This window comes from Suricata suricatta, chromosome 2, assembly GCF_006229205.1.
Source record: "Suricata suricatta isolate VVHF042 chromosome 2, meerkat_22Aug2017_6uvM2_HiC, whole genome shotgun sequence".
NCBI lineage: Eukaryota > Metazoa > Chordata > Mammalia > Carnivora > Herpestidae > Suricata > Suricata suricatta.
Window position 1 is genome coordinate 176,434,522 of NC_043701.1, and position 9,101 is coordinate 176,443,622.

The 9,101-nt window shown below is 49.4% G+C and overlaps 1 protein-coding gene across 3 annotated transcripts in view; it reads left to right on the top strand.

The window, feature by feature from the left end:
- The window catches only part of WDR11 (WD repeat domain 11), a 71,287-nt gene extending 62,661 nt beyond the window's left edge, over positions 1–8,626 (top strand). For all 3 annotated transcript variants that reach the window (XM_029932698.1, XM_029932700.1, XM_029932699.1), the window contains 9 exons: positions 549–611; positions 1,967–2,032; positions 3,001–3,178; positions 3,819–3,914; positions 4,417–4,582; positions 5,026–5,123; positions 5,440–5,585; positions 6,442–6,521; positions 7,672–8,626. In XM_029932698.1, coding sequence (XP_029788558.1) covers positions 549–611; positions 1,967–2,032; positions 3,001–3,178; positions 3,819–3,914; positions 4,417–4,582; positions 5,026–5,123; positions 5,440–5,585; positions 6,442–6,521; positions 7,672–7,829 — 1,051 coding nt within the window. In that variant the 3' untranslated portion in view covers positions 7,830–8,626. The remainder of the gene's footprint in view (positions 1–548; positions 612–1,966; positions 2,033–3,000; positions 3,179–3,818; positions 3,915–4,416; positions 4,583–5,025; positions 5,124–5,439; positions 5,586–6,441; positions 6,522–7,671) is intronic.
- Positions 8,627–9,101: the final 475 nt, after the last annotated feature.

Sequence of the window (9,101 nt, forward strand, 5' to 3'; positions counted from 1 at the left end):
TTATGTTTTATCAATCTCCCTGCCTGCCTCATGGCAAAAACCTATTCACAGTAACTAGCATTAGTGGTTATTAGCTAAATCCACACACATTACGGGAACTTCCGCCACATGGAGTGCACAGGTAGGCAGGGGCTAGGAGAATAAAAACAGTAAAGGGGTATCTGTTCTCCAAGAAGTATCTCCTTGGAGAATGAATGTATCCATTTCGCAGAACAGAAAGAACAGAGTCCTGTAGTCATTGCTAGGTTCCTTATTAACATGAATCTAAAATGATAGTTTTTAGAGCCCACTGATCAATTTTCTGGTTTCTTGAAAACCAGTGAGACTTTCTTTACTCATTTTTGTTTGTTTTGTTTTAATTAAGATAAAAACAGACATGAAAGGTGGTTAGTGGGGTCTAGAGTAGTTGCTGTTTAGTCTATAACCAGCTCTTTAAACCAGCGATTGGAATGAGGTTATTTATTGGCACAACATTTTTCTGGTGAAGAAATACCTGGTTGTATTACATGTGTAAGGGAATGAGCTGACTTAAAATCTTTTTTGTACAGGGATTATCCAGAAAATGAAGAAATAAAGAATCTCCTTCAAGAGCAGCTGAATTCACTGTCAAAGTAAGCACTCCAGCTACATTTTATGAAAAGACTATGAGAAACAAAATATTACAACTTAGGCTTTTTTAAGTTAAAGTAAGTTGTGTTTTAGAAAACTATTAATAATTTCTCCCCAAAGAGACCATTCTGTTCATAGAGGTTTATCTCCCTTGAGAATCTTTGTTTTGTAGAAATATAGTTATTTAATAGTTACAGGGACAACATCTACCTTCACCAGGTCCATAAGCATCAGGGCGCTGTGGGCTCACATCAGGGCAGGGATGGACGCTGTGGCATGAGCATCTTGTAGCTCCGCCCACCTCCCCCAGCAGTGCCCTGCTCTGGCTCCGCCCTCCTCCCCCAGCAGTACCCTGTGCTAGCTCCGCCCACCTCCACCAGCAGTGCCCTGCACTAGCTCCGCCCACCTCTCCCAAGCAGTGCCCTGCGCTAGCTCCGCCCACCTCTCCCAAGCAGTGCCCTGCGCTAGCTCCGCCCACCTCCCCCACCGTTGCCCTGCGGAACCTTGAGCTAGAGGCCACACACAGGGATGTTCTCAAGTCGCAGCTGCCCTTTCTAAAATGAGTTCTCTGTGTCCAGTGCTGTGTGCGTACAACTCCAAGAACCTAATGTGCTCGCCCGAGCGAGGGCATTGAGAAGTGTGTGTTGGGAACACCATTGCAAAGGAAGTAGGGAAGTATGGGTGGGTCCACCAGGAGTTCTTGGTAAAACATGGTACATTTTTGCAATCTTAGAATCTGTCACATGTAATTACAACATGTAATAAATTTATCATGTCTTATTGATGCCAGATTCAAAGTAATTACTGTTTTCTGTATCCGAAAGTTAACATTTGTGTTTCAGTGGAAAAGAAAAGATTTAAAGGACCTCTTTCCTCCCCTGATGTGTGAAGGTTCTATATTTGGCTATTTTAGAAATACCAACTTACAAAAACCTGGCTTTTTTTCCTTAAGTACTTTTTGGGAACAGTGTTTGAAGGTATCTCTCCTAAAGTGTGTACTGTTCCTGATGGTTAGCAAAATCATTGTATCAGTAGTGGCCTGTTGCTATCGTTAGGCAGCTGTTCGTGTTTTCAAAACCACGAGTTGAACTGCTGCCTCCACGCCCGTGCTGGGAGACAGGCACTGGCTCTCTAAGCCTGGGCGCGCTCTGCGCCTCAGAAAGCATTCGTACTTCCAGCGTCATGGCAAAGGAACGGAAGCATTCTGCCTTGCTCAAAAAGAAAAAAAATTTAAGGAATAACGTTAAGTAGAGTACCAATATTGAGCGCATTTCCCCTTTCAAGAGTGTAGTGATTAACCTCCTCTATTGTTTGATTCAAAAATTTTGCCTGACCTTTGCTGGGTTCCTGTTTGCAGTGACATAAAGAAACTCTTGCTCGATCCGGAATTCACTCTCTTGCAGAGATGCCTGCTTGTTTCAAGGTAACACTGGAACGCTCTGTGTAAGAGAGTTTCAGATTAACTCATTTCTCTTATTAAGGGTAATTTAAGACCAAGCCCTTTCAGACTTTAGGACACCGTGTCAGTTCATCCTTTAGATTTGATTTACAATGAATTTTGAAACAAGTAATACAAATAGGAAAAAAAATTACATTTTTAATACGAGATCTAGGCCTTCTCTGTTGAAAAGATTGCCTCCTGCAGACATCCTTTTCAAATATGTGTTTTAGGGACACCTGGATTGCTCACTTGGTTAAGTGGCCAACTTTGACTCAGGTCAAAGCCACTTGTGGTTCACGAGTTCGAGCCTTGCGCTGGGCTCTGTGCTGACAGCTCAGAGCCTGGAGCCTCCTTCAGATTCTATGTTTCTCTCTCTCTGTCCCTCCTCTGCTCATGCTGTCTCTTTCAAAATAAATAAAAAACATTAAAAAATTAAAAAATAAAATACATGTTTTAAAGTGTCAGGTGCAAAGTATCAGATACACTGATAAATTGTATGTAGAAGCAATAAACTATAACTTCCCCACCGCACGGCAGAGTTGTCACACACAAGGGCCTCCCATCCACTCCCCAGAGAGTACAGTGCAATTATTCCCATACTTTAGTTAGCCAGTTTTCCCAGGGGAATTTCTTCCTTCATGTGAAGCTGGAATCCAGATTAGAAGGCGTGTGAATGGCAAACCGGGTAAATCATTGCCCAGGCTCAGAGCCATGGCCTTGCCCTTCCCACAGCACAGCGGGAGGTTAGGGCGCGGAGGGGCTGCACTGAGGCACCTGGGGTGTGTGCGGCCCAGGGATGGGCCTTGCAGACCCTTCTCCTTCCCCTTTCTCCCTGCCGTGTGCTTCACCTGATAGTGTCGGGCTTCAGGCTCTTAGGGCTCCAGAGGGGGGCCCCTGGCCACACCCAGGTCTGCTGTGTGGGCTCAGTGTGACTTGGGTGTCCCCCTCAGGCTGTACGGCGATGAGTCGGAGCTGCACTTCTGGACCGTCGCCGCGCACTACCTGCACAGCTCGGCCCGGGGCCGCCCAGGCGCTGGAGAAGGCGCTGGAGAAGCCGCGCCGCGGGGCCCAGTGAGCAACCCGCTGGACATCTGCTACGACGTGCTCTGTGAGAATGCCTATTTCCAGGTGTCGTGTCCCACGTGGTCAGCGCGTGACGCCCTTATCCTGGTCACCCACATCTTTGCAGGGCTCTTACACTTGGGAGATGTTCCAGCTGAGTCAAGGTCATGTGATCGAAATGTGTCCATTGGCACTTCTGCCTAACAACGGCCTGACTCAGGCTGTGGAAAGCTCCTGCAGGCTTACTGAATTTTTAAGTACATGTTAGAATTGTATTATTAAGTCTTTTATTTGTTTTCTTTCTCTTAAAATTGTTAACTTAGAAGATTCATTTTAACTTCTCTCGTTCTGTTTTCTGTAAGTAACAAGTATTTCTTTCACTCGATTCGACTCTGCCGCGCTGTGCATAAAGAAGTGGCGCACGGCGCTCTCGCTGCCGCGGAGACCGCCAGTGCTCAGAGCAGCTTTCCTCCCGCTCTGGCCCAGGCCCGTCTCTGTAAACGGGCAAACCTGCACCCAAATGAGGCTTCATTTCAACATTTTTTCTACTCAAACTCATATTAATTTGTTGGATTTCTATAAAGTTGATTATCTAATGTCAGAAGTCAAAGTAATATTTGTAAAATGATTTTATTAAGTATGGTGAAATTTAACTCAAGTCTTAGAGTCTAGGCTCAGTTTTCTTATTTTTTTTTTCCTACTCTAGAAATTTCAGCTGGAAAGGGTTAATCTACAGGAAGTAAAGCGGTCCACTTACGATCATACAAGGAAGTGTACGGACCAGCTACTTCTCTTGGGTCAGGTATGTCACCTTTGTAACTTCTCTCGTGTTTCGTGGAGCTGCTCTTTGATTAGGATTCCAGAGTATTAGGTTAGATCTCACACACACACAAATGGGTAGATAAATCATAGTACTTCCCTGAAAGTATACATGTAAATTGAGGCTTTCTTTCAAAATAAGACCAACAAAACTAGTGAGAAAGCAAAAATCTGTGGTTGACTAGCTTGGAATTTTGACTCCTGTAAATGTCAGATCAGACCTACCCGTTTCGGTGTGGTTTGGTTTTGTGTCTCAGAATTTGACGGATGCAAAGCTAGAATAAACAGTTTCTGGAGCGTTTTACCTTCGTTTCAAAGAGGCAGTGGGAGACTCTGTTGTTTTTGTGTGTAAACAAAGCATCCACAAGCAAGTTTTAAAAAGGAAAGTCTTTGAACTATAAACTATAGTGTTCAGATTGTGAATTCAATGAGATTATTTTGGAAGGAAGCGATCTCATAATTGGAAGAATGGTTTGTCTCTTTAGACAGACAGAGCTGTGCAGTTGCTGTTGGAGACAAGTGCGGATAACCAGCATTATTACTGTGACTCCCTGAAAGCCTGTTTGGTCACAACTGTCACCTCGTCAGGCCCCTCCCAGAGCACCATTAAGCTGGTGGCCACTAACATGATTGCCAATGGCAAGTTGGCAGGTAAGGCACGCCGTGTGGGTGGATTGGTCAGTTCCCGAAGATCCAGCCCGTTCCCAGCAGAGCATTTGATTATTAAGATAGCTCTTGCCTTTTTATATATGCTGGAGAAAAATAGGCAGTGATCGCTAGCCACTCACAAGATGGCCGCATCTCTTAATCCTCTGAAACGGAACACGTTCTAAGTGGGAAAGGGGCGCTGCTGACCCTTAACCAGGACAGAGGCCGGCGACAGGGGGAAGCGAGTGCGGGAGCCCGAGCTCTCCCTGTTCTCTTCCTGCCCTGTGCTGGCACCGCCCCGCTCTGTCCCCGAGTGGTAGCATTGTGAAGCTCTCTCTTAGTATTTTGTGTGGAAATTTAAGAGTGCCTCCAGTGGGTACAAAATGCAGGAGACCAGATGCAGCTGAGTGGTGACTTGCGGGCGGGGCCGCCGGCCTGTCTTCCAGAGGGCGTGCAGCTGCTCTGCCTGATCGACAAGGCCGCGGACGCCTGCCGCTACCTGCAGACGTACGGCGAGTGGAACCGGGCCGCCTGGCTTGCCAAGGTGGGTCACTCCAGTAGGTGCCCTGAGCGCTTGGGATAGAAAGTTCAGCCTTGAACTTTTCGGCTCGTGATTTAGAAGGGATCTTTGGCCGCAGAGCTGCTGTGCAAGTGTTTTCCTACAGCTGCAGCGCTCCCGTTCTTTATGAGTGCGCGTGACAGGTCTCCTTCCTGAAAAGTGGATCGTGTGGTAGCAGTGAGGTGAAGGCAGCGGGCCCTTCCCCCGTGGGGTGGGAGCCTCGCCTCCCGTCTTGATTGCGTCATAGCTCTCTTCACGGAGTGCCGGACGTCTTTGTCTTTACCGTGGGCTTCTCTCTCAGGTCCGTTTACGTTCGGAGGAGTGCGCTGATGTTTTAAAGAGGTGGGTCGACCACCTTTGCTCTCCGCAAGTCAACCAGAAGTCAAAGGCCCTCCTGGTCCTCCTCTCCCTGGGCTGCTTTTCCAGCGTGGCCGAGACCCTTCACAGGTACGCCCGGAGTGCTTCCTGGCGGCTCTGCTGTGTGGACGGAGCATCAGCCGGGTGGGGTGGAAGGGGCAGCTTAGGCTCAGGTGTATAAAGCCTGCAGGCCCTGGAACAGCCCACACTTCCTCATCCGCATCGGCTCTGGGAGCTCTGCCCCTCCCAGCACACTAGCCACACCTAACCGGACCGCGTGTTTAAAACCTTATAAAGGGGCTCCTGCTGGCTCAGTCGGTTAAGCATCCGCTCCTGATTTCAGCTCAGGTCATGATCTCACGATTCGTAGATACAAGTCCCGAGTCGGGCTTTGTGCTGACAGAGTGTAGCCTGCTTGGGATTCTTCTCTCTCCTCGCTCTCTGCCCCTCCCCCCAACTCACACGCGCTTTCTCTCTCAAAATAAGTAAACGTAATTCAGCTTTGAATGGAGTAACTAAGAAGAAGGCCGGAGAGCAGCAGAAGGGTGCCAGCGTTACGGCTGGAGATGTCCCCTCCAAAGATAATACGTGTCCCTTCCAGGACATTTAAAACTGAGGGAGGTTGGGGCCAATAAGGCAAAAAAATTCCGTGTTAAATCTGGTCGGTGGGTATGTGGATGCTCGTCTTACCTCTGTAGATTTGTGTATATTTCAACTATATCACAGTTTTTGTAAATGTTAATTAAAAAGAGCCTGGGGGTGGGGACACGAGTATTGTCCCCGCTTTCCTGTATGAGCCAGAGATTAGAAGGCGCTGGTGTAACTTACTGGCACTTAGGTTTCCAGGGAGACTGGGTACAAGTCTGTACGGAAATCCACTCCTGGGCGGGTCCACCCCAACTGCTGTCAGTCGCACAGCTTGAACCCGCCTTGTTCCCTTGAGCAGCATGAGATACTTCGATAGAGCGGCGCTGTTTGTGGAAGCTTGTCTCGCGTGTGGTGCCGTCCAGGTCACCGAGGACACAGATATCCTTTGCTGGGCGGAGCATCCGAGGGGAGGGGAGGCAGGTGGCGTGAGGGGGCTCCTCGAAGGTCCGCACTCAGACCACCGAAGTCAGCAAGGAGGAGAAATGAGAGGGAAGGGTCGGGAGGAAGGTGGCCGCCTCGCCAACATCAGCTCTCCGGTGGACGGGGCGGCAGGAAGGGCTGGGAGGGACGGACTCCAGGTTCTGGGAAGGCTTGTTTGAGCTTGGAGGAAATAATGTAGGACAACTCCAGGGGCCGTCGTGCTACTTTGTAGTGGCGCTGTTTAAAAGAATGCAGCCCATGGAATAAAATGCATATATTTTACTGGAATACACATTCTGGAACAAGTAAAAAAGAGGTCGTTCCCAAAGCGACAGTCCAATGTGGAGCCATGACGGCGCCTCGAAGATGTGCGTCATGCAGGCAGGTCACGGTGGCCCGCCTGCAAGCAGGAACTTTCTCTTCTGACCTCCCTTGAGTCACACATTTTTCTGTGAAAAGATGGGGCCCCACTTGTTCTCCTCACACCTGCTCTTGAGTTACTGCATCGTGGCCTCATTTCTGCCAGATACTTGCTCTTCTGTGTGTATATATGTGTGTATTTTATTTTTTTACCGAGAATGAAACTGAACTTGAACTTACTTAGTATGCTATCTCCAGACGCCTGTGAACTTGGCTCTAGTTGGAAGGGGCCATTTGGAATGTCAGAGCCAAGGGAGCAGGGCTGTCGGAAAACCCAGCGTCCCTGGGGGGGTAGCCGGTCCTCCTGCCTCAGGGCGGGCTTTATCTTGACCCTCTGCCAAGCTGGATCCGCCCCCAAACCTCCCACCTCTGGGCCTCTGGTGCCAGAGGAGGCGCCCTTAGGCTTACCTTTCTCTTTCTAGTCTTTAGTTGCGTTAGACTTTGAGACCATCTTGGAGGTTTCGTTGGATCTTCCTTAGAAGGAGCGGCTTTGTACTCAGACTGCCCCTCCCCCAGCCGGAAGGCACCCCCTCCCCCAGGGAAGGGTGTCCGCGCTGGCGCCCTCCCCTGGGCACCCTCGTCCTTTCGGAGCAGCCCCCCGCGGAGCAGGTCCCTTGTTCCTGCCCGTGGGAGCTGGTGGAATATGATCACAGCTCTCTCTGCCCGTCTTTCCTTAACTGCGGTTTACAGAAGCTCATCTCTGCCATATACGCGGATTACGCCCGGAGTTTGAAGAGCCTCGGTTTCAAGCAGGGGGCAGTTCTTTTTGCCTCAAAAGCTGGGGCAGCCGGCAGAGACCTGCTGAAGGAGCTGGAGTCCCCCAGGCCTGAGCAGACTGAGGAGTGACAAGTCCGCCTGGGCTCGGGAGCCGGACCTCGTAAGCGGGCGGGGCAGGGGGTTGGCCTGGCCACGGCCATGGTCACGGTCACAGTCACGGACCCAGCTGCGAGGGCAGCGCTGTACCCGGGCGCCGCCTGCGTGCGTGGCAGCGGACGAGTGTGCGTGTTGTCAGGAGCAGCTTCCACGTCCTGTGTCCACCTCAGAAAAAGATGCGAACGCTTCAGGTTTTGAAAGGGTATATAACCTTTTTTTATACTTTCAGGACAGCTTTAAGAGTCCCTGGAAATAACTTAATTTTTTTAAACTTAAAATTCAAGTGACTGAATTGCTTTTCTCATTGACTGAAGGTAAAGATGTTTAGAAAACCTAGCAGTGAGAGAAGTTGGTGAGACTTCTCTCTCAATTATGTGCCGTGCCTGTGTCTATGCTCAGCCATCCGAGGAACGGAGCAGAAAGATTTAAACATGGAGATGACTTTACCAGAGCATTCCTTGTTTCTTACCTTGAGAACGCAGAGCTGTTGATTCTCTGCTTTAGGCAGTGGCTAAATTTTGTAATTTTAGGCTAAAAAGCTCATAGGGAAATTTTAAGCTTTATGTTTTATTCTTGGGTCTTGGGTCTTGGGTCTTTTGAGTTTTAAGGCCTCCTCGGATGCATGGAGGTAACCTCCTTTTTGAAGTGTCTGTGCTTTAGTTTTCTGTCTTTGTGTTTGTCCGATAACTGAAATCTGTGAGCTGGGGCGACTCTAAATTATTGCTGCCTGTGACTTACAGAAATGATAAATAAAAGAGATCCCTGCCAGGCGTTCGCGTCCCCTGAGCTGCGGTGCACGAGGCCAGGGGCCTTGCTGCGTTCAAGGGAGTCCGGCCAGTGCTCGCCTTGCGAAGTCCAGGCTGCTGGCTGAGCCCGGAGACACCGGGGTGCAGCTCAGGACTGGATGGAGCGTCTGCGCCCTGGGCACATCTGCGTCCGAGTCCCCGAGGCAACAGGGCCCAGCGTGCCTGCTCTCGGAGGTGGCACTCTGTCGTCCCTCCTGGATGTCCATGCACGGTGTTTAGACCGAGTCATGGCCTCTGCCCTTAGGTATCAATCTGATTCCCTCCAACAAGGAACTTAAATCCGTGGAGAAGATGGGCCTGTCCCAGGAATGCTTGTTCAGAGGCTGGCAGTTTGGCTTAAGGTTCTAGAAGAAATACAGGATCCATTCATTTGTCCTGTAGGCAGGCTCCATCTGAATACCTAAAGGCCACGGGCAAGCACGGCTTTCTGGGTATTATT